At 45.9% G+C, this 26,457-nt stretch overlaps 1 protein-coding gene across 1 annotated transcript in view; it reads right to left on the bottom strand.

The window, feature by feature from the left end:
* LOC147700541 (uncharacterized) overlaps positions 1–26,457 on the bottom strand; it is a 180,334-nt gene that overhangs the window by 117,331 nt on the left and 36,546 nt on the right. Inside the window, exons 4-5 of the mRNA XM_086929119.1 lie at positions 23,646–23,777; positions 21,458–21,601 (exon numbers count right to left, since the gene is read on the bottom strand). Coding sequence (XP_086785245.1) covers positions 21,458–21,601; positions 23,646–23,777 — 276 coding nt within the window. The remainder of the gene's footprint in view (positions 1–21,457; positions 21,602–23,645; positions 23,778–26,457) is intronic.

Genomic DNA, 26,457 nt, shown 5'->3' on the forward strand with positions numbered 1-26,457 from the left:
AGACACTAAGGAGATTTGCAAACAAGCCACTTTGTCATTGTTGCGTCATCTATCTGATTTGCGCCACAAGGTCTCCCTTTCAAAGTTACAAAATTGCTGACAAGAAGTGACCTACTTAGGTCACCTCTTATCGAAGGAGGGAAGGAAACTGACCCCAGAGAGAATTCAGGCAATTGCAAAATTGAGTGTCCCAAGGACACAGAGAGAAGTCCGTGCTTTCTTGGGCATTACATCATATTGCAGACAATGGATACCGAATTTCTCCTTGTTGGCCAAACCTTTGGTGGCATTAACTCACAAGGATACACCGTATCCCATTCCGTGGTCTGAAGAGTGTCAGACAAGTTTCTCCGAGTTACCTGATGCATTGGGCTCGGCTCCTGTGTTGGGTACACCCGACTACAGTAAGCCTTTCACGTTGTATGTCCACGAGAAAGAAGGTTGCGCATTATCAGTCCTGACACAATCTTTTGGGGGCAAACAGCGTCCATGCGCGTACTTTTCAGCAACTCTAGACCCGGTAGCTAAGGCATTGCCAAGTTGCTTGAGGGCCAATGCGGCAGCAGCTGTCTGTATTCAACAGTCTGCTGGGCTAGTAATGAATAATACACTGATCGTCATGGTCCCACATGCAGTAGACATTTTGCTAAACAAAACAAGGACACAGCATTTAACTAGTGCTCGATTGTCAAGTTATGAGCTGACACTGTTAGCGAGTCACATACACATAAAGAGATGCGACACACTGAACCCAGCCACGTATCCCCCACAATTCCGCGCAAGCGGCAGAGTTGGTTGCACTCACAAGAGCATGTGTGTTGGCGAAAGGGAAACAAGTGAATGTGTACACGGACAGCCAATACGCCTTTGGCGTGGTTCACAGTTTTGGACGATTGTGGCGTGAACGTGGGTTCCTGACGTCGCATGGCACGAAGATACAACATGGCCAGTTAGTAAATGAGCTTCTCGAGTCACTGACCTTGCCACTACAAGTTGCGATTGTGAAATGCAGTGCACACAAAAAGGTGACGGATGATGTTGGTCGTGGGAATGCGTTTGCGGATGAAGTTGCAAAAGAAACTGCTAAGAATGTAATGAGTCGAATGTATGTTGCAGGCCCTGCGAGATGGATAGTTGATGTTGGAATGTGTGAGGACACGATAGAGAGTGTGAAATCGATCCAATCTGAGGCTACAGAGAAAGAGTTGAACATGTGGAGAGAAAGTACGGGCAGAATGGATGCAAATAGTTATTGGGTTGAATTGTTAGAGCAACAGAGGTGGTTGCTACCCGATGAGTACGTGCTTGCAGTGGTCACAATGGCTCATGGAATGGCTCATATCAGCGTGAAAGGGATTTGCAAGTTGTTGGCTCCAGTATGGCAAAATACTGGAATTCATAAGTGTGCAGAGAATGTGGTCAAGAACTGTATGGTGTGTCTGAAGTACAATCCTGGTAAGGGAACTCCAACTCCAGCTGGTCATTGTGCGCCTCCAATGTATCCATTCGAGGTTTTGCAGATAGATTTCATCCACATGGAAAGGTGCAACAATTTGAAATACGTACTCGTTGTTGTGTGCGCCTTTTCGAAATGGATTGAAGCATACCCCCCCCTGAAGGAAAACACTGCCTTTTCAACAGCTAAAGCCAAAGAGTTCTTCCCTAGGTTTGGAATGCCTAGAATGGTCTGGAGTGATAAGGGGAGTGAATTCGTGGGACGAGTGATGAAGAAAGTGTGTGAAGGGCTAGGCATACACCAGAAGTTCCACGCTGCAAATCACCCCCAATCAGCTGGACTAGTAGAATGCTATAATGGCACACTAAAGTTGAAACTTGCCAAGATCCAAGCAAGCACAGGTCTTAAATGGCCTGACGCTCTGCCCTTGGCACTCCTATCCACAAGAATGACTGTCCACTCTCGAATGGGACTTAGTCCGCATGAAGTCGTGTTTGGCCGTCCGGCCAACATATGGGGAGTGCCACGGCCCACTAGGTTCAGTGAAAAAGAGTATCCTGTACTGCTTGACTATCTGTATGAATTGACGGCTAAATTGCGTGTTTTACACCAACAGGTCCACGACTCACTACCTCAGGCCTCTGAAACTCCAGGGCATCCCTTCGATCCTGGAACCTATGTGCTGGTCAAAAACTTCCAGCGAACAAAGAATGACCAGCCCCGATGGACCAGCCCTCATCTAGTTCTTCTATCGACCAGATCTGCCGTCTGAGTTGAAGGGAGAAAACAGTGGGTTCACGGCAACCACTGTAAGAGGGTCCCACTGCCCCTTCCATATGACCGGTGTGTCCAGGAGGGAATCGCTGACTCTGAGGCTGAGACCTTGCCTCGGTTCGTACCTTTCAGTGATGCACATTTGAAAGGGACAAATTGTGAAAAGGAAAGCGACAACATCCTGCAAGAGGCTGTGCCTCCATCAATGCGATTGGACACTACAGAGCCTGAACTTTTGTTTCTGGACCAGACAGCACCTGGCAGAAACCACTATAACTATGGACAAATAAACCTTTTTTACTTTTTACCGTGCAGCTCTCTCATCTAGGAAGCTTGCTCATTTTTTGTTTTTTTTTAACTGCCATCCGGTTCTGCTGCTAGGGCCGCGGTTACCACAGTCTTCGGAGTGCAGCTGGAGACGGTTAGGTCGACAGTTCTGTTGGTTCAAGGGAGTTACCCTGGGTTGACAGAAGCACCCCTTAGCAGAATCAACCTCCAACCGCGGGCAGCAACTTAGAGGATGGAGTTTCCCAAGATGGAGAGACCTGCCAGATCGGCGAACTTTGAAACGAGAGTATGCACTGTGATGGCAAAAGCACGATTTCTAATGATATGCATTTTCATGTTGTGTAGCATAATGATGTTTTTAATAGGCTATGCCTTATTCACCTTTCGAGTATCATTTGCACACACCACACAGCCCACACCTCCTCCTACTGTTTCCCCGTACTCCTTTTCACCCCCTACCTGAACACGAGTCTGCCAGAAGATTAGAATTTATAAATAACTCATTCGCTCAGCTCCTACACCAGCACCAGTCTGTAATGAACACATCAAATTGTTGGGTATGTGGACTTATGCCACACACGACAGATACGGGTATCCCATATTTTGTCCTGCCATTTAGCTACCATGGTTCTTTGTGGGCATTTCAAACAATGTTCCTATTTTCCCTCGAACCATATTCCCCAGGAAGCAATTCGAGCAACAAGGCACTAGTGGCAGGAATCAGAAATATGTGTAGAGATATCTACACGTATAGAACGATTCCCAGAGATGAATTGACGCCTTACAGTAGATGGAATATAACAAAATATGGTATTTCCTTGAGTGAGAGCCAGCGAGCAAAGAAGTCCTCCCCAATCTGGATAGTACCCCATCAGGGTCACCTATGTCTGCAAGGAAATTGCAAAAACCCCAGAGCTCAGCTAGGGAAGAGTGTCTGTGCTGAGACTTACGTCTTCTCGTCCCAGACCTCCCCTTCGTTCTTAGCAGCTAAGGGTACCTACTTCGTCTGCCATGACAGAGCATATACATGGTTGCCCCCTGACTTTTCGGGCACATGTTTTATCTCGTTCCTACTGCCACCCACCTACACGGCCGAGGCAGATTACCATAGGACAAGGACAGTTAGGGGTGTTGTGAGTAAAGACGACACTGCGGAACAGGAGTTTGGGGATTTCGCAAAAGGTTTTCTGCCGTTTTGGGGGCCTATGGTGAACAGCAGGAACATTCGCCAATTGACGAGGGTAGTTGAATCGGCCGTGATCGAAACGGCCGGTGCCCTTAGTAACTTGACTGCGGAGCTCCAGTCGGACCGCCTTATGACCCTTCAGAACAGGGTTGCCCTAGATGTCATACTGGCAGACCGTGGTGGGGTATGTAAGGTGATCCAATCCAGTTGCTGCATTTTCATCCCAGATAACGCTCCGACAGTATACCAGGCCATCTCCAAACTGCATAAGATTGCTGAGTCCATTCACGTGGAAAAAGGAGACTGGTCCTTAATGGGGTGGTTCTGGAAACTGATATCTGCCTGGGGATGGAAGATTCTGATAGTCATTGGGATGATTTTAGCCACTCTGTTCATGTTCTGCCTATCCGTACAGTGCGCTCCTGCAATATGTGGCCTGTGTGCTACCTCTTGTGTAAGGAAGCCTGTATCAAGAGATGAACTAAGTAATAAGATGATGCTACAGCAGCATCTCAATGACTTTATGCACACAGACCTGGACTCAGATTAGCATGAGTATCGGTTACTGCCTATATAAGGGCAAAAGGAGGGTCTGTGTTACTGAGAATTCTGGACCATGTTATTATGTGGTACCGAAGCTCTACACTCGTGTCAAAAATGTCATCGTATCATGATGAATTTGGTATTGGCAGACCGGTAATGGTTGAGATATTATACCTATGCATTTGCGTCATGATCGAGTGACATAATTGCCCTGGAATCATAGTTTTCGTATTGAACCCTCGGGTTCCATTTTGTGAGCGGCATCCATTTTGTGGTTGCCCTTACATAGTCAAATATTTAAGATTGAATTCGATCTGGAAGGACACATACACCTTTCCTGACTTCCCTGTGACCTGGACGAGCTGACTCCACTGCCTCAAGCCAAACCTGTCCGGGCAGTCCCCATCCCAATGGCCGAGCGAGATTAGTATCAAGGCGCAACATGTCATAAACTGTTCATCGCATACAAGCTACGCCTAATCACACACACACCTGTCCCTGTTTCTTCTTTACGACTAGTTTTACAATAAGGAGGTGCCCGATTTTATTGCGGGTTCATCGATATCTGATGGAAGTTCTGGGCCTTGCTGGGTAATCTATCACGAACTGGAGAAACTGAAATGTGGGAGTGTCATCATGACTTTGCTCTTTCTTCATAGTAGAAATATTTATATTACCCGCTGTAAAAACAAGGAATTCTTGCCTGAAGTGTAATATTTTGTATAAAAAGAGAAGGCTGTTTCTGTAAAAACGAGCCGTCTCCTGAGAACCTACATGCGCTACATGCTGTTGTACTTCTAGGACACCTGTTACTGGTTGCAGCCAATAAACACGATCCTTGACATCACCTAGAAGACTCTGTGTTTCTGTGGTCCGAAACAGGAAGAACTCAAGAGGTCTTTGGGTGTTCACCTGGCACCGCCGGGACCATAAAAACCCGGTACGTCATCAGTGCCTCGAGGCATTACTCGCAGCCGCTGGCAGGCAGGGAGGGCGCCTCCTCCTCGCACAGATCAGAGCATCTCGTGACCCCAATTAAATAACAGCTGTTCCGCGTGCTTGTCCGGAGTATTACCTTGTACTAAGCGGCAACACTGGGGCTGAAATCCAGACGTGCGCAGTGTAGCTTCAGCAAACGTTGGAGGCCATCGATCATCGATCATCGATGCTGGTGGCGTCTGCCAAGCCAGTTCAACAAGCGCTCCAGAGAAGGGGATATGATTTAACCTACCAGCAGTACCTGCGTTCAGAAGCAAAGCAGCAAGACGGCAAGCAGCGACCTGAGCAGGGGCGCATTGGTGGTCGTGCAGCAGGACTGCAGGCCGCGGTATGCCTGGCCATTGCTCAATACACAAGCATTTGCAATGCAATATGTCTCGCAACTGCGAGTTTTGGAGCTATTGGTATTGTAAAGGGTATTGTAAATGACAATGCCTTTAATTTATGTTGTACATACCAAAACATACATAAAAGGCATTGTCATTTACAATGCCAATAGTTTAAACTTGTTGTGAATCCGCCTTTCGTTGTCCCATCGTTAATGCCTTTGTTCGGCAACCTTCTTAAACCCTGATGTGCTTTGCTTACTGTTTAATGAAACAGCCCGTATTTTCTGACTTCTATTATTGTCCATTTCCTCATGTTTATTTATATTAAAACTGTCTTAAAGTGCTTTGAAACAGCGAGAAGTTGACATTTTGGCACCGCTTAAAACACCTAGATAAATATGAAAGGTTGGCAACGGCAATCAATTTCAGCTATTGAAAAACCTGTGAAGGGGCGCACGCGATCTGAAATCGCACCCTCAATGAGGGGCAGCGTAGGAAACCCGTTTGCAATCGGGCCTCATTCACATTTAATCTAAACTTTGGTCTGTGATCTGCGATTTTTTTTTAAAGTGAGAAAGGTCTTCCTTTTAATTATTTTACTTTTGCAAATGTTTTCTGCAGGTATCATTCCTGGCTTTTCCTGCTTTACCAAATCCCTGTGTCACTCTCTGACCTAGCTGTCTTACGAAACAAAAATCTGGATATCTGTCAAATAGGACATAACCCAAATAACGAGAACAACGTTATAAAGTAGTTATTCGTTTAGTAAAAAAATAAACATTCAGAACAGTAATAGGTGTGTCTATCAAATGTCTTTTGAATACTGTTTGTATCATAGCATTTGTACAGCAGATACTCCCCACAAGGATAGCAGCATGCTGCGCTGAGTAGAATGTCTGGCTGGACAAATGTTGCTTTTGAGACTTTTCATATCTTATCTGATGGCAATTATCGTTTATGGGACGCAGCGTTAATGCCTTGGCAAGGGAAGTTATCATGCACTTTTTTTTATTCACACCACTTGTATCATCAGACAGGACTCTATAGAACATTTTAAAAAGCGTTATTCTTAGTCACCGACTATATATAACACGTGGGCCTTGGCTGATCTGTCACACGGGCTTGACCTCTGAACTTGTCGTCGACATGGAACCCTTCCGCTGGTTTCCCTGTGCGCGCGTGCTGCACACTGCTGCACAGTAATCCCCCGGGGAGAGCCAGAGCAATGAACAGATTATTGTGGGATTACAGGGGCTTGTTCCCTTTTTTGTCGACATCATTCTAGAGGAAGTGGGGGGAGGGAGCGAGAGAGCGCCGCTCATCAAGACTTCCCTTAAGGTTGTGCTGCATTCAACCAACACAACATATCTCCCAAAACCTTGTAGATAGATTCGTTTGAGACATGTAGGCCTGCATGGCGCTGTGGGGTTAAAACGACTACACGACGGATTTGTGCGTGTGTAGAAAAAGCCACTGGTTGTTGGAAAGTGTGCAATTGTAATCCCATGCCCACTTTTCCTCCAGTAAAAGGACTGTCCATTACTCCTTCGCCAAGAATTTATTCAGCAGTGTTTTGTTCCTAAATTTACGACGTGTTTGGGACCGAGTTGTTGATGTTTGGTATCTATCTATCTATCTATCTATCTATCTATCTATCTATCTATCTATCTATCTATCTATCTATCTATCTATCTATCTATCTATCTATCTATCTATCTATCTATCTATCTATCTATCTATCTATCTATCTATCTATCTATCTATCACTCTAACTCCATCTATCTATCGCCCTCACTCTATCTATCGCCCTCACTCTATCTATCTATCTATCTATCTATCTATCTATCTATCTATCTATCTATCTATCTATCTATCTATCTATCTATCTATCTATCTATCTATCTATCTATCTATCTATCTATCTATCTATCTATCTATCTATCTATCTATCTATCTATCTATCTATCTATCTATCACTCTAACTCCATCTATCTATCGCCCTCACTCTATCTATCTATCTATCGCCCTCACTCTATCTATCTATCTATCTATCTATCTATCTATCTATCTATCTATCTATCTATCTATCTATCTATCTATCTATCTATCTATCTATCTATCTATCTATCTATCTATCGCCCTCACTCTATCTATCGCCCTCACTCTATCTATCGCCCTCACTCTATCTATCTATCGCCCTCACTCTATCTATCTATCGCCCTCACTCTATCTATCACCCTCACTCTATCTATCGCCCTCACTCTATCTATCTGTCGCCCTCACTCTATCTATCTATCTATCTATCTATCTATCTATCTATCTATCTATCTATCTATCTATCTATCTATCTATCTATCTATCTATCTATCTATCTATCTATCTATCTATCTATCTATCTATCTATCTATCTATCTATCGCCCTCACTCTATCTATCGCCCTCACTCTATCTATCTATCTATCTATCTATCTATCTATCTATCTATCTATCTATCTATCTATCTATCTATCTATCTATCTATCTATCTATCTATCTATCTATCTATCTATCTATCTATCTATCTATCTATCTATCTATCTATCTATCTATCTATCTGTCTATCTATCTATCTATCACTCTAACTCCATCTATCTATCGCCCTCACTCTATCTATCTATCTATCGCCCTCACTCTATCTATCTATCTATCTATCTATCTATCTATCTATCTATCTATCTATCTATCTATCTATCTATCTATCTATCTATCTATCTATCTATCTATCGCCCTCACTCTATCTATCGCCCTCACTCTATCTATCGCCCTCACTCTATCTATCTATCGCCCTCACTCTATCTATCTATCGCCCTCACTCTATCTATCGCCCTCACTCTATCTATCGCCCTCACTCTATCTATCTGTCGCCCTCACTCTATCTATCTATCTATCTATCTATCTATCTATCTATCTATCTATCTATCTATCTATCTATCTATCTATCTATCTATCTATCTATCTATCTATCTATCTATCTATCGCCCTCTCTCTATCTATCTATCTGTCGCCCTGACTCTATCTATCTATCGCCCTCACTCTATCTATCGCACCACCACAGGGGCACTCAGGGGCACCACAACATCACTCAGGGGCACCACAACATCACTATGCACTACTACAGCATCACTGAACGCCACAGCATCACTCGTCGCCACCACAACATCACTCAGCACCACCACAGCATCAATCTGTGCAACTATTCAACAACAACTAGTTCAAATATGTTGTCTCAATGTTTAAAGCTTTATTACAAATGTCACAAAAAGATGTTAACATTTCACTTCTGTTCTTGGATTTTCGCCACAATAAAATAAACTGAACATAATCTTCACAAAAGTTATTTATTAAAGTTTAAGCTATTGCCATTATAAATTACAATAACTTTTATTTAAATATTATTATTTAAAAAAAATAAAAGACATTGTTATTTGTAATGACAATACATCTAAGTAGGGTAAATACAAAACATGTTGCATTACAAATGCTAAAGGTGTCACATTTGGAAAAGTTAAAGTATTGGCATTATAAATGACAAAGCTATTAATTTCGCTATGTTCAAACCAAACACATAAACAAAAGATTTGTCATTTACAAGACCAATAGCTCAAACTTTCCTAATGCGAGACCTATTGCATTGCAAATGCTTGTTGTTAAATGGTGTAAATCCGTTCAGTAGTTCCTGAGAAAATCAAAAGTAAAATCATAATGATATCTAGAGACAAAGTACCGTATGCGTACAATTACGAGCACAAGCTGCATTCTGATTGGCTGTCAACTTTCTGTCAACACTCTGATCCAGGAAGTGTTGGCAGCCATCTTGTGCCTCAGTAGAACGGAGTCACAAGAAAACGGGGAACAAAAGGTGAAAACAAAGAAAAGGGGGCAGGGTAGAAACACCCTGACCCCCTAGGCCTGCTCAGGAGGTCCCACAAGGACCCCCAAGGCCCAAAAAAAATATCTTTTTTAAAATCCCGGATACGCGCAGGGTACGCGTACCCTGCTGATCCCCCCAAAAATACATTAAGACACCACTCTGCAAGTGCGCCCCCTGGTGCATTTGCAGAGGGGGAACTGATTCCCCTTGCATACTGGTGGTCCCTGGGGGCCAACTAGCCCACCAGGAACCTCCAGTAAGCGCTAAGGGGCTGCGTTGCAGAGAGGTGTAAAAAGGGGCGTGGCCTCAGAACACCTCTCTGCAATGCAGCCCCCTGGCGCATACTGGAGGTTCCTGGTGGGCTAGTTGGCCCCCAGGGACCACCAGTATGCAAGGGGAATCAGTTCCCCCTATGCAAACGCGCCAGGGGGCTGCATTGCAGAGAGGTGTAAAAAGTGGCGGGACTCATTACACCTCTCTGCAGCACAACTCCCTGGCGCATACTGGAGGTTCCTGGTGGGCTAGTTGGCTCACAGGGGACCTCAGGATTGAAGAGGAATTAATTCTGCAATCTAAAACGCGCCACAGGGCGTGTTTGCACACAGGTCACCTCAGGCCCCGCCCCCTTCCTTCTCTATTGAGCACAATATTCCTCTAAAATCAGTGGAACTACGAATTCCAATTTACTAACCTGTTATCACGAGAGACATCAGTGCTGCATTTTTGAGCCCAGTATGGACCTTGAAAAGTAAATCTAAGCGTGCGTACCAGTATCTTGTATTTCCTTCCATAGGAATCTATTGTGTGGTTTTCACCAGAAAAGTTTCTAAGTGTCTATTTTTAAAACGTACAAATATTCCTCTAAAATCAGCCGAACTACAAATTCCGATTTACTCACCTGTTATCCGAAGAGACCTCAGTGCTGCATCTTTCAGCCCACTACTGCTCCTGAAAAGTAATTCTAATCGTAGTTACATTAACTTGAATTTCCTTCCATAGGCTTTTATTGACTGGTTTCACTTGGAAATTCTTCTGTGTGTGGAGTTTTGGAACTTTAAAAAATTCTTCTAAAATCAGCCGAAAAACGAATTCCGATTTACTCAGCTCTTATCAGGAGAGACCTCAATGCTGCATCTTTCAGCCCACTACTGATCCTGAAAAGTAATTCTAACCATACTTACAGTAACTTGAATTTCTTTCCATAGGCTAACATTGGCTGGTTTCACTTGAAAATTCTTCTAATTGTGGAGTTTTGGAACTTAAAAAAATTCCTCTAAAAGCAGCCGAACTACGAATTCCGAGTTACTCACCTGTCATCAGGAGAGACCTCAGTGCTCTCCGGCCTGATATAGTTAGGAATTAGCATTTAAAAAACCTTAGAAATTCACTGAAAAAACGGTAGGTTTTAGGGGTGTTATAGTTAGCTGGACATTTCACTCGTACAAAACCATTGAAATTCCCTATATCTCGCGCGCCCGCAATCCACTGCTGATGATGTCACGTATTACATCATTCATGACATGGTCAATGACATCACTGATGACATCTCAAATGACATCACTGGTGACATCACTGATGACATCATCCACATGACAATACACCTCATCATACACTAGTATAACTTTCATCACTCCCAGTAAAATATAGAGTACCATATTTGAATCCATTGACACACCAATACAAGCTTCTAAAAACCCACTCAGTGATTCCTAGATCTATACACACATCTAATCACTTACCTACAGATTCACTCATACATGCAGTCAATGATCAATAGAACACTATCAAATATACTTATACACCTATATCAACATTACACACCAGCACACATCCTATTCACTTATAAAGTCATCCTATTCGCTTATGCAAAGAATGGATCATACTTACATTTACTTAGCCATACACTTATACAAACACCACTTTATCTATTCATATAGATAGTAAATTACACTTAGTGTGTTATAAAATCACTATTACAAGTATACAGTTATCCATACAGTCACACATACAATCACTGAGTCTTATTTATAAACAACAACTGACACATACATTGCCTTTTATTTTTCTACTTTGTTGGACATGTACCATTAAGAGAGATATTTGCTCATCACCACACCTATAAAGATATTCACTCACCCACACAACTGTTATAACATGTAGTCTTAACGTCATATACCTACTAAATCAACTATTCACACATCTTTGGGCGGTCACACACCTCCCACCAAACCACGTACACATTCACCCTCCCATACAAACACTGAGTTAACTAATCATTAACTAATATAGACTTTCAAATAGCTAGTAGCCAACTGGAGCAGTAGTTTTTACAACAACTGACAAAGGGATACAGATGTTCACACAGTTTAGTCACTATCCAATATATTTAGAGAGACACTTTAAATTAGTCAAGTAAACAGTCAATCACATTGCTACTAAATCCTCCATCCAGATATTTATATTAATATATCCACTCATTCTTCAATGCAAATTGCTACATATATATATATATATATATATATAATACATATTTAAATAACGAAGCAAACCACATTCACTGGATGATGTCATCAGTGATGTCATCAGTGATGTCATTTGAGATGTCATCAGTGATGTCACTGACCATGTCATGAATGATGTAATATGTGACATCATCAGCAGTGGATTGCAGGCGCGCGAGATATAGTTAGTACAACTAACAATATCTGAGGAATTTCAATGGTTTTGTACGAGTGAATGCTAATTTCTAACTATATCAGGCCTGAAACCTATGTTTTTTTCAGTGAATATATATATATATTTAAACATTGTATATACACTGTAATACACTGTATATAGTGAACTACAGTGTATTTACTTTTTTTTAACATATTTAATTATTTAAAAATAAACAATGAAGTACTGCAGTAGGAGCAAAAAATTACTGTTCAACTTAAAAAAAATTACAAAAAAAGTGAAACATTAACGCTACCCCGTAATACACGTCTCCACTCTATGCAGCTCCAGTGGAGAAGTGTGGCTCACTGGTTAGAGCAGGCAGACCCTGAAGCAGAGGTCAGACCCGGGACCAGGGTTCAATTCCCGACGCGGCAGGGTCTTGAGCTCAAATGTCCACGGACTCAATAATTCTCGCTTCAGTGCCTGACCTAATCATGGGTTCACACTCTGCAACTCTGGGCATTAAGCTTGCTTAATCTCCACAATGGCCCCCCGCGGCGGGATGCCTGGCTTTCACCTTGGGGATGCCCTGTAGGGGCTATCTCACAGGGAAAAGCCAGGATGGGTTCCCAAGGCAAGCGCTTAGAGACCCCTGGGTTATAAGCGCTATATAAATCCAAACATACAATACAATACAATACATGATATTCCACTCTATGCCGCATCATTGTACACCACTCACCTCTATACCAATACACTTAATGCTAATAAACTCTACGCAACCCCACTCTAATCTGCTACACTTTGTACGCCACTCCACTGTACGCCACTCTACTGTACGCCACTTCTCTATGGCACTCCAATGCATGCAACTCCACTCTAATCTGCTACACTTTGTACTATAATCCACTGTATGCCACTCCCCTGTACGCTACTCCACTGTACGCCTCTCCTCTAAGGCACTCCAATGCATGCAACTCCACTCTATGTCACTAGATTATATGCTATCCCATTGGACGTCTTTCAACTGTATGTCAATCAGTTGTATGGTAATTCACTGTGTGCCGCTCCAGTCTACGCCACTCCACTGTACCCCACTCCTCTATGTCACTCCAATGCATGTAACTCCACTCTATGTTGCTAGATTATACGCTATCCCATTGGACGTCTTTCGACTGTATGTCACTCAATTGTATGGCAATCCACTGTGTGCCACTCAAGTCTAGGCCACTCCACTGTACGCCACTCCTCTATGGCACTCCAATGCATGTAACTCCACTCTATGTCGCTATATTATACGCTATCTCATTGAACGTCCTTCGACAGTATGTCACTCAATTGTATGGTAATCCACTCTACCATACTCCACTGTGTGCCACTCCAGTCTACGCCACTCCACTGTACCCCACTTCACTCTATGCTAATACATTCTATGCTTTTCCACTTTACTCCTCTCTACAGTATGCCACTTTACACCAGTACACGCTATACACCCCAGTCTATGCTATGAGACTGTATGCATCTCAACTCTACACCACTCTACTGTACAGTATTCCACTCTACCACACTCCACTTTCCACCGACACAGTCTTCTTGTCTACACTATACACAACTCCACTGTAAGCTACTTCTTTTTACGCTATTCCACTCTACTCCACACCACTGTATACCACCACACTGTATGTTATTACACTGCATAACACTCCACTGTACCATACTCCACTCTACACCACTCTAGTGTATGCCACCACTCCATTCAATGCCACTCCATTATACACTATTGCATTATACACCACACTATCCTATTCTATTCTACTCCACTCCACTCCACTCCGCAGTACTCCACCCCAGTCCACGCCACTGCACTGTATGCCACTTCACTGTACGCTATTATACTCTACGCTATTCCACTGTACGACACTGAACACTACGCCACTCCACTCTACCCTTTTACACTGTATCTAACTCCACTGTACACCACTCCACTGTATGGTTCTCCACTGGACCACACTGCACTATATGACACTCCAGTCCATGGCACTCCACTGTACACTATTCCACTGTACTTCACACCACTCTACACTGTACGCTATGGCACTGTACACAAATCCGCTGTATGTTACTCTATGGTACTCGACTCTACGCTACGATATTTCACTCCACAACACTCCACTGTACTCCACTCTACACTATTACTCTGTACACGACTCCACTGTACACCACACCTCTCTAGCCTATTTCAGTGTGTGCAACACCACAATACACCACTCTACTGTATGGTATTCCGCTCTACCCCATTCTACTGTACGCTCCTCCGGTCTACTCCACTACATGCCATTCCACTGTACGCTACTCGACTATATGCAATTCCAGAGTATGCTACTCCACTGTACGTTACTACACTAAATGCTATTCCACTACATACCACTACACTCTACAATACTCCATTGTACATTATTCCACTTTATACCACTACACTGAAAGTTATTACACTCTACGTCACTCCAGTTTATGTAACTCCACTCTAAGCCATTCCATTCTATGCTATTCCATTGTACGCCACTCCCCTGTACGCTACTACTACACTTTATGCCACTGCACTCAACCCAACTTCACTGTATGCCACTTGGCTGTACACCATTCCTTGTATGCCACCACACTGTACCCTACTACACCGTAAGCTATTCCAATCTATGCTTCTTCACTGTACTCCGCTCTGTGCTATTCCACTCTATGCCGGTGTACTCTCTACGCCCCTCAGCTCTACACTATCACACTGTATGCAACTACACTCTATGTCAGTCGACTATATGGTATTCAAGTTGACCACACTCCACGCCTCTCCACTCTATTTCACTACACTGTATGCCACTCTGCTGTGGCTACCCTAGTAAATGGTATTCCACTCTATGTCACTCCAGTGTACCCCACTACACTGAAATGTATCCCACTGTATGCTACAACAATGTACGACACTCCACAGTACTCTATTACATTTTTTTCCACTCAACTGTGGGCTACTCCACTCTGAGCCATTTCAATGTACACCACTCTACTCTACAGCACTCCATTCTATGCTATTCCATTGAAACCCACATATACTCTGTCACTCGACTGTATGCTATTTCACTCTACCCCACTCCAAACTGTGCCACTCTATTGTACGCCACTCCAATGTAGCGTATTGAACTCAATGCCATTTCACTGTATCCCCCTCCTTGGTACTCCGCTGTATGCTATTCCAGTCTACGCCACTCCACTGTACCCCACTCCTCTATGTCACTCCAATGCATGTAACTCCACTCTATGTTGCTAGATTATACGCTATCCCATTGGACGTCTTTCGACTGTATGTCACTCAATTGTATGGCAATCCACTGTGTGCCACTCAAGTCTAGGCCACTCCACTGTACGCCACTCCTCTATGGCACTCCAATGCATGTAACTCCACTCTATGTCGCTATATTATACGCTATCTCATTGAACGTCCTTCGACAGTATGTCACTCAATTGTATGGTAATCCACTCTACCATACTCCACTGTGTGCCACTCCAGTCTACGCCACTCCACTGTACCCCACTTCACTCTATGCTAATACATTCTATGCTTTTCCACTTTACTCCTCTCTACAGTATGCCACTTTACACCAGTACACGCTATACACCCCAGTCTATGCTATGAGACTGTATGCATCTCAACTCTACACCACTCTACTGTACAGTATTCCACTCTACCACACTCCACTTTCCACCGACACAGTCTTCTTGTCTACACTATACACAACTCCACTGTAAGCTACTTCTTTTTACGCTATTCCACTCTACTCCACACCACTGTATACCACCACACTGTATGTTATTACACTGCATAACACTCCACTGTACCATACTCCACTCTACACCACTCTAGTGTATGCCACCACTCCATTCAATGCCACTCCATTATACACTATTGCATTATACACCACACTATCCTATTCTATTCTACTCCACTCCACTCCGCAGTACTCCACCCCAGTCCACGCCACTGCACTGTATGCCACTTCACTGTACGCTATTATACTCTACGCTATTCCACTGTACGACACTGAACACTACGCCACTCCACTCTACCCTTTTACACTGTATCTAACTCCACTGTACACCACTCCACTGTATGGTTTTCCACTGGACCACACTGCACTATATGACACTCCAGTCCATGGCACTCCACTGTACACTATTCCACTGTACTTCACACCACTCTACACTGTACGCTATGGCACTGTACACAAATCCGCTGTATGTTACTCTATGGTACTCGACTCTACGCTACGATATTTCACTCCACAACACTCCACTGTACTCCACTCTACACTATTACTCTGTACACGACTCCACTGTACACCACACCTCTCTAGCCTATTTCAGTGTGTGCAACACCACAATACACCACTCTACTGTATGGTATTCCGCTCTACCCCATTCTACTGTACGCTCCTCCGGTCTACTCCACTACATGCCATTCTACTGTACGCTACTCGACTATATGCAATTCCAGAGTATGCTACTCCACTGTACGTTACTACACTAAATGCTATTCCACTACATACCACTACACTCTACAATACTCCATTGTACATTATTCCACTTTATACCACTACACTGAAAGTTATTACACTCTACGTCACTCCAGTTTATGTAACTCCACTCTAAGCCATTCCATTCTATGCTATTCCATTGTACGCCACTCCCCTGTACGCTACTACTACACTTTATGCCACTGCACTCAACCCAACTTCACTGTATGCCACTTGGCTGTACACCATTCCTTGTATGCCACCACACTGTACCCTACTACACCGTAAGCTATTCCAATCTATGCTTCTTCACTGTACTCCGCTCTGTGCTATTCCACTCTATGCCGGTGTACTCTCTACGCCCCTCAGCTCTACACTATCACACTGTATGCAACTACACTCTATGTCAGTCGACTATATGGTATTCAAGTTGACCACACTCCACGCCTCTCCACTCTATTTCACTACACTGTATGCCACTCTGCTGTGGCTACCCTAATAAATGGTATTCCACTCTATGTCACTCCAGTGTACCCCACTACACTGAAATGTATCCCACTGTATGCTACAACAATGTACGACACTCCACAGTACTCTATTACATTTTTTTCCACTCAACTGTGGGCTACTCCACTCTGAGCCATTTCAATGTACACCACTCTACTCTACAGCACTCCATTCTATGCTATTCCATTGGAACCCACATATACTCTGTCACTCGACTGTATGCTATTTCACTGTACCCCACTCCAAACTGTGCCACTCTATTGTACGCCACTCCAATGTAGCGTATTGAACTCAATGCCATTTCACTGTATCCCCCTCCTTGGTACTCCACTGTATGCTATTCCAGTCTACGCCACTCCACTGTACCCCACTCCTCTATGTCACTCCAATGCATGTAACTCCACTCTATGTTGCTAGATTATACGCTATCCCATTGGACGTCTTTCGACTGTATGTCACTCAATTGTATGGCAATCCACTGTGTGCCACTCAAGTCTAGGCCACTCCACTGTACGCCACTCCTCTATGGCACTCCAATGCATGTAACTCCACTCTATGTCGCTATATTATACGCTATCTCATTGAACGTCCTTCGACAGTATGTCACTCAATTGTATGGTAATCCACTCTACCATACTCCACTGTGTGCCACTCCAGTCTACGCCACTCCACTGTACCCCACTTCACTCTATGCTAATACATTCTATGCTTTTCCACTTTACTCCTCTCTACAGTATGCCACTTTACACCAGTACACGCTATACACCCCAGTCTATGCTATGAGACTGTATGCATCTCAACTCTACACCACTCTACTGTACAGTATTCCACTCTACCACACTCCACTTTCCACCGACACAGTCTTCTTGTCTACACTATACACAACTCCACTGTAAGCTACTTCTTTTTACGCTATTCCACTCTACTCCACACCACTGTATACCACCACACTGTATGTTATTACACTGCATAACACTCACTGTACCATACTCCACTCTACACCACTCTAGTGTATGCCACCACTCCATTCAATGCCACTCCATTATACACTATTGCATTATACACCACACTATCCTATTCTATTCTACTCCACTCCACTCCACTCCGCAGTACTCCACCCCAGTCCACGCCACTGCACTGTATGCCACTTCACTGTACGCTATTATACTCTACGCTATTCCACTGTACGACACTGAACACTACGCCACTCCACTCTACCCTTTTACACTGTATCTAACTCCACTGTACACCACTCCACTGTATGGTTTTCCACTGGACCACACTGCACTATATGACACTCCAGTCCATGGCACTCCACTGTACACTATTCCACTGTACTTCACACCACTCTACACTGTACGCTATGGCACTGTACACAAATCCGCTGTATGTTACTCTATGGTACTCGACTCTACGCTACGATATTTCACTCCACAACACTCCACTGTACTCCACTCTACACTATTACTCTGTACACGACTCCACTGTACACCACACCTCTCTAGCCTATTTCAGTGTGTGCAACACCACAATACACCACTCTACTGTATGGTATTCCGCTCTACCCCATTCTACTGTACGCTCCTCCGGTCTACTCCACTACATGCCATTCCACTGTACGCTACTCGACTATATGCAATTCCAGAGTATGCTACTCCACTGTACGTTACTACACTAAATGCTATTCCACTACATACCACTACACTCTACAATACTCCATTGTACATTATTCCACTTTATACCAATACACTGAAAGTTATTACACTCTACGTCACTCCAGTTTATGTAACTCCACTCTAAGCCATTCCATTCTATGCTATTCCATTGTACGCCACTCCCCTGTACGCTACTACTACACTTTATGCCACTGCACTCAACCCAACTTCACTGTATGCCACTTGGCTGTACACCATTCCTTGTATGCCACCACACTGTACCCTACTACACCGTAAGCTATTCCAATCTATGCTTCTTCACTGTACTCCGCTCTGTGCTATTCCACTCTATGCCGGTGTACTCTCTACGCCCCTCAGCTCTACACTATCACACTGACTGTATGCAACTACACTCTATGTCAGTCGACTATATGGTATTCAAGTTGACCACACTCCACGCCTCTCCACTCTATTTCACTACACTGTATGCCACTCTGCTGTGGCTACCCTAGTAAATGGTATTCCACTCTATGTCACTCCAGTGTACCCCACTACACTGAAATGTATCCCACTGTATGCTACAACAATGTACGACACTCCACAGTACTCTATTACATTTTTTTCCACTCAACTGTGGGCTACTCCACTCTGAGCCATTTCAATGTACACCACTCTACTCTACAGCACTCCATTCTATGCTATTCCATTGGAACCCACATATACTCTGTCACTCAACTGTATGCTATTTCACTCTACCCCACTCCAAACTGTGCCACTCTATTGTACGCCACTCCAATGTAGCGTATTGAACTCAATGCCATTTCACTGTATCCCCCTCCTTGGTACTCCACTGTATGCTATTCCAGTCTATGCCACTCCACTCCACCCAACTCTCCTCCACACTACTCAAATCTACTCCACTCTACCACACTCTATGACACTCAGCTAAAGTCTATGCCCCTCCACTGTACCAAACAATAATCCACTTTATAGCACTCCACTCTACAACACTTTACTCGAATCTATATCACTTTATGCTGCTAAACAACCCATTACTATACTTGACCACACTTTACACAACTCCCTCTGTGTCACTCCTCCTCACTTTACTCCACTCAAATCTACCACATACTTCTCCACACTATTCTAAAGTATTCCACCGCTCCGCTCTACACAACTCCTCTCTAGAAAACTCTATCACAATCAACTCTATCACACTTGATTCCATTCCCCTCTACCACACTGTAGCACACTTTACTCCTCACCACTCCACAACACTCCAATTCACTCTGTGCCACTACACCATACTCCACTGTATGACACTTTCCAACAGTGTAACAAAAGTGAGTTCACTCCACCGTATGCTATCCCACCCCACCCCACTCTCTGAGACTTTACTACATGCTAAGCTACGGCAGCCACTTTACTCCACTCCACACCACTCTACAACGTAACACTACACTCTGACACTTTAATCCAGTCTATGCTACACAACTCCAATTGACTACACTTCATTGTAATCTACGTACTCTACACCACTGTTCAACGCTCCTCTCTACATTGCTCAACTCTACCACACCCTCCTTCACTCTTTTCATCTGTAATATACAAAACTCTACTAGACGGTATGCCACCCTTCGACACTGTACTCCAATTCAACCACATAAAGTCCACTTTATAACTCTATACTCAACTCTATCCAACAACACTCCACTGTACAACACTCTACGAGACTTTCCAACACTTTATGACACACTAGTCCACTGTACTGTATGACAAGCCACTAAAATGTATGACTGTACGCTACGCCACTGAACTGGTATGTACGAGCCACTCACCTGTACGAGGCACCACTCCACTCTATCATACTTTCATTCATTGTACGCTATCCCCCTCTAGTCTACTGTATTACACTCTTTGATACTCCACTCTAAATCACTAAATTGAGTGACGCAATCCTTCTCTGTATGATGCGACCCTCTACATTACAACACTCCTCTTGATGAGATTGGGCTCTATGTTTTGAAACTAATTTTTTTTAAAATGTTATAATATCATTGAAATTTAAAGAAAAAAACAAATAAACGTTAAAGCTTAATTATAGCTAGGGAATCTTTATTTTTCAAATTGCACAATTAGAAATTACAAAGGTATAGTTATACCGTTCAATTAAAAATAATCAAACTCTTTTAACATATTGTAAGTAGCGCACCTCCAAACACACTCCTTCTTGCTCGCTTGCCAGACAACCCTAACTATAGTGTGATAGTACGGTGTATAGTTTACATAGTGACAGATAATGACCATATTACTTCTATACCTCATTTTGTTTATCCTGTGTCCATCTAATGGATGTGTTTACAAAAAGGGCAGGCAATGGTAAACCTGAAGTATATGCAGAGTGTGTGTTCAGGGCTGTCCAGGAGCACAGGTGATTTTCAATGTATGAAAGGTAGTGACCTGCAAAAAGTACATTCAAAACAAATAGTGTTCTGTGCCAGTCTTGTATTTAACATGTAAATATCCAGAACAACATGTATATTTATTCAAAAACAAATGTGTGTTTTGAAAGTTAAAAGGTACATTTCTCTCACCTCTGTGGAGACACAGAGTCTGTCTCAGATGAGGCTGCAAATCTCTCCATGGAGAGGAATCTTCTGTTCCAGGCTCATTCCTCACCCTGGGGCAGCTCTGTCCAGGGAGACGTCCTTGTCTGTCATGAAGGTTGTACTGGGAAACTGGTACAGAGAAGGGAGGGACAGGTACAGAGAGACAGAGAGAGGGGGAGGGGAAGACAGAGAGAGTGAGGAGGGAGGGACAGGTATAGCCAGAAGGAGCGAGAGACAGGTACAGAGAGACAGAGAGAGAGGGAGAGAGGGACAGGTACAGAGAAACAGAGAGAGGGGGGAGGGAGAGACAGGTAGAGAGAGACAGAGAGAGGGGAGAGAGGGACAGGTACAGAGAGACAGAGAGAGGGAGGGCCAGACAGGTTCAGAGAGATGGAGGGAGATACAGGTATAGAGAGAAAGAGGGAGGGAGGAGGGGGAGACAGGGGCAACGAGATAGAGGAAAGGAGGAGTGACAGACAGGTACAGAGAGACAGAGGACGGGAGGAGGGGCAGCCAGGTAAAGAGAGAGAGATTGAGGAAGGGAGGGAGGAGGGGTAGACAGGTGCGGTGAGATAGAGGGAGGGAAAAGCAGAGAAAGAAAAAAGATATGGAGAGAAATAGCAATAAAGAAAGAGAGTGAAATAGATAAAGGAAAAAAGAAGAGGGAGAGAGTTGGCAGAGAGACAGTGGAAGCGAGAGAGAACGGGTGTCAGAGAGGAAAAGAAAGAGATAACGAGAGGAGTTCAGATCAACCTGATGAAGTGGTTGATGCAACAAAGTGTTGAAATGTTTGTTGTGATCTGAGAGTGACTCCTCTTTGTGGGTCTGGCAGCAGAATATTGTGGAATTAATATTGTCTGACAAAGATATTGTGCCTTAAAAACACACATACGAGTCAGATAATCTACACTCAAAGAGATTCACTTTTTGTAAATGATATTTTAGACACTATATTAAAGCCAGGCGTTACTTTAGTCAATGGCACTGACACACAACCCTCTGTGTGTCTTTGCAGAGCTGGAGATAGAAGTGCTGTTCACAGTAACACAAGAGCATCAGCAGTGCTGGAGGGACCACAGACCAGGGATGAAGGACCGAGAGGGATGTGAGCTTGAACAGTAGAGTACAGTACAACATGACATGTTAGGAACATATTTACATGTGAGAGTGTGAGGTGGGAGGGTGTGAGGCAGGGGCGTACCTACCAAGCGTGCAGCAGGTGCAGTGGCACCGGGCCCATGGCTGTGAGGGGCCCCAGGGCTGTTAGGGACCCCTGGGCTGTGAGGTGCCCTGGGGCTGTGAGGGGCCCTAGGGCAGTGAGGGGCCCTGGGCTGTGAGGGGCCCCAGGGCTGTTAGGGGCCCCAGCGATGTCAGGGGCCCAGGGGTGTGAGGGGCCCCAGGACTGTGAGGGCCCCAGGGCTGTGAGGGGTTCAGGGCTGTGAGGGACCACAGGGCTGTGAGGGCCCCCAGGGCTGTGAGGGGCCCCATGGCTGTGAGGGGCCCAGAGCTGTGAGGGGCCCTTGGGCTTTGAAGGGCCCTAGGGCTGTGAGGGGCCCAGAGCTGTGAGGGGCCCCGGGGCTGTGAGAGGCCCAGGGCTGTGAGGGGACCCTGGGCTTTGAGGGGTCTTAGGGCTGTGAGGGGCCCAGAGCTGTGAGGGGCCCCTGGGCTGTGAGTAGCTCCAGGGCTGTGAGGGGCCCCAGTGCTGTGAGGGGCACCAGGGCTGTGAGGGGCCTAGAGCTGTGAGGGGACCCTGGGCTGTGAGGGGTCTAAGGGCTGTGAGGGGCGCCAGTGCTGTGAGGTGCCCCAGGGCTGTGAGGGTCCCCAGGGCTGTGTGGGGCCCCAGGGCTGTGAGGGGCCCCAGGGCTGTGAGGGGACCAGGGCTGTCAGGGGCCCCAGGGCTGTAAAGGACCCCAGGGCTGCTTCAGAGCTCTTTTCATCCGTGCTCCATCACTGGTGTGAGGCAGATATGTCCTTCGAGCTGCCCTCGGTAGTAGTAAGAAGCCTACATTTACCACGACTACCCCAGACTGCGTCATCCCTGCGTCATCAACCCCCGCCCTCACTTTCAGCCTCTACTGTCCCAGAGTGACGTCACCAACATGGCTGAACCCTAACACACATGAACATGGCATGAACCACAACATGCAGAAACAAGAGATGAAAGGGTGTTTACCTGGACGGAGGCACAGAGAGGGTTTCAGAAGAGAGCGCGGAGGATTCTGGGAAGACACTGGACACTCCCCAGCCTCGTCTGGGAGCCCAGCAGAGCTCTGCACCCTGGGGCTGTAGAAGACTGCTCTCTCCACTGCAGGGGGGGGGGGGGGGGCAGAAGAGAGGGGAGGGCGAGGGAGAGGAAGAGGGAGAGAGATGGAGGGAGAGAGAGGGAGGGAGAGAGAGGGAGAGGGAGAGAGGGGAGGGAGAGAGAGAGAGGGAGAGGGAGAGAGAGGGGGGAGCAAGAGTGGGAGAGAGAGAGAAGAGAGAGAGGGGGGAGGGAGCGGGAGAGAGAGAGGAGGAGTAAGAGGGAGAGAGAGAGAGGGAAAGAGGAGATAGGAAGATTGAGAGAGGGAGAGGGAGGGAGGGGGAGAGAGAGAGAGAGGGAGGGAGAGAGAGAATGAGGGAGAGAGAGAGAGAGAAAGGGAGAGAGAGAGAGGGAGATAGAGAGGGAGAGAAAGAGGGAGAGAGAGAGAGGGGGCGAGAGAGAGAAAGAGGGAGAGAGAGAGAGAGGAGAGAGGGAGAGAGAGAGAGAGGGGGACAAAAAACAAGGGAGAGAGTTAAGTGAGGAAGAAAGGGGTGAATGTATTTTCCCGTTGAATCTTCTTCATCCCTTTCCTCCCTCCAGTAGTGCAGTAGCAGGTGTTGGACATGTTTAGCTTCAATGCGCTATTAATCCTGAGTCTTTCTCGTTCATCACAGGCCCCTTCACTCTGCATCTCTGAATGTAGCTTCTTTCTCTGCTTCTCAGTGAGGTGTGAAGTGTTTGTTGGTGATGAGTTCAGGGAACTAAGTCTGGCTGCAGCAGCGCACGGCTCCAACGCACACATGGCCTGGGGTAGAGTTTGTGAACAGCGAACTCTGTTGCAAACATAAGGGAGGAGCCTGTCTGTCGAACACTCAGGGGCATATTTGTGAATTTGTGAGATTTCTCACGCAGTGAGGCGCGGCGAGGCACTGTACAGTGCTGCGTGACAGGGAAAAGACCGGAATGCACCATACTGCGCTGCGTGACAGGGAAAGGACTGGAATGCACCATACTGGGCTGCATGACAGGGAAAGGGCGGGAATGCACCGTACTGCGCTGCGTGACAGGGAAAGGGCAGGAATGCACCGTACTGCGCTGCGTGACAGGGAAAGGGCAGGAATGCACCGTACTGCGCTGCGTGACAGGGAAGGGGCAGGAATACACGGTACTGTGCTGCGTGACAGGGAAGGGGCAGGAATGCACCGTACTGCGCTGCGTGACAGGGAAAGGGCGGGAATGCACCGTACTGCGCTGCGTGACAGGGAAAGAGTAGGAATGCACAGTACTGCGCTGCATGACAGGGAAAGGGCGGGAATGCACCGTACTGCGCTGCGTGACTGGGAAAGGACTGGAATGCATCATACTGCGCTGAATGATAGGGAAAGGATCGGAATGCACCGTACTGTGCTGCGTGACAGAGAAAGGACCGGAATGCACCGTACTGCGCTGCATGACAGGGAAAGGGCGGGAATGCATTGTACTGCGCTGCGTGACAGGGAAAGAGTAGGAATGCACCGCACTGCGCTGCATGACAAGGAAAGGGCGGGAATGCACCCTACTGCGCTGCGTGACAGGGAAAGTGCAGGAATACACCGTCCTGCGCTGCATGACAGGAAAAGGGCGGGAATGCACCGTACTGCGCTGCATGACAGGGAAAGAGCGGGATTGCACCGTTCTGCGCTGCGTGACAGGGAAAGAGTAGGAATGCACCGTACTGCGCTGCATGACAAGGAAAGGGCGGGAATGCACCGTACTGCGATGCGTGACAGGGAAAGGACAGGAATGCACCGTACTGCGCTGCATGACAGGGAAAGGGCAGGAATGCACCGTACTGCGCTGCGTGACAGGGAAAGGGCAGGAATTCACCGTCCTGCATTGCATGATAGGGAAAGGGCGGGAATGCACCGTACTGCGCTGCATGACTGGGAAAGGACCGGAATGCATCATACTGCGCTGCGTGACAGGGAAAGGACCGGAATGCACCATACTGGGCTGCATGACAGGGAAAGGGTGGGAATGCACCGTACTGCGCTGCATGACAGGGAAAGGGCGGGAATCCGTTGTACTGCGCTGCGTGACAGGGAAAGAGTAGGAATGCACCGTACTGCGCTGCATGACAGGGAAAGGGTGGGAATGCACCGTACTGGGAGAGTGACGGGGAAAGGGCAGGAATGCACCGCACTGCGTTGCGTGGCAGGGAAAGGGCAGGAATTCACCGTCCTGCGCTGCATGACAGGAAAAGGGCAGGAATGCACCGTACTGTGCTGCGTGACAGGGAAAGGGCGGGAATGCACCGTACTGCACTGCGTGACAGGGAAAGGGCGGGAATGCACCGTACTGCACTGCGTGACAGGGAAAGGGCGGGAATGCACCGTACTGCGCTGCGTGACAGGGAAAGGGCGGGAATGCACCGTACTGCACTGCGTGACAGGGAAAGGGCAGGAATGCACCGTCCTGCGCTGCATGACAGGGAAAGGGCGGGAATGCACCGTACTGCGCTGCGTGACAGGGCAAGGCCAGGAATGCACCGTACTGCACTGCGTGATGGGGAAAGTACCGGAATGCACCGTACTGCACTGCGTGACAGGGAAACAGCAGGAATGCAATGTATTTACAAGAGTACAGTGCATATCTGTTTTTTCCCCTGCGCTGGTGTCATTTTGGCTGCCTAGCGTCAACGCAGACACCCCTGCACAATTGTGCGAGGGTGCCTGCACTTCATGCAGGATTGTGTTTGTGTAGGAAA

This window comes from Lissotriton vulgaris, chromosome 7 (genome assembly GCF_964263255.1).
Source record: "Lissotriton vulgaris chromosome 7, aLisVul1.2, whole genome shotgun sequence".
Taxonomy (NCBI): domain Eukaryota; kingdom Metazoa; phylum Chordata; class Amphibia; order Caudata; family Salamandridae; genus Lissotriton; species Lissotriton vulgaris.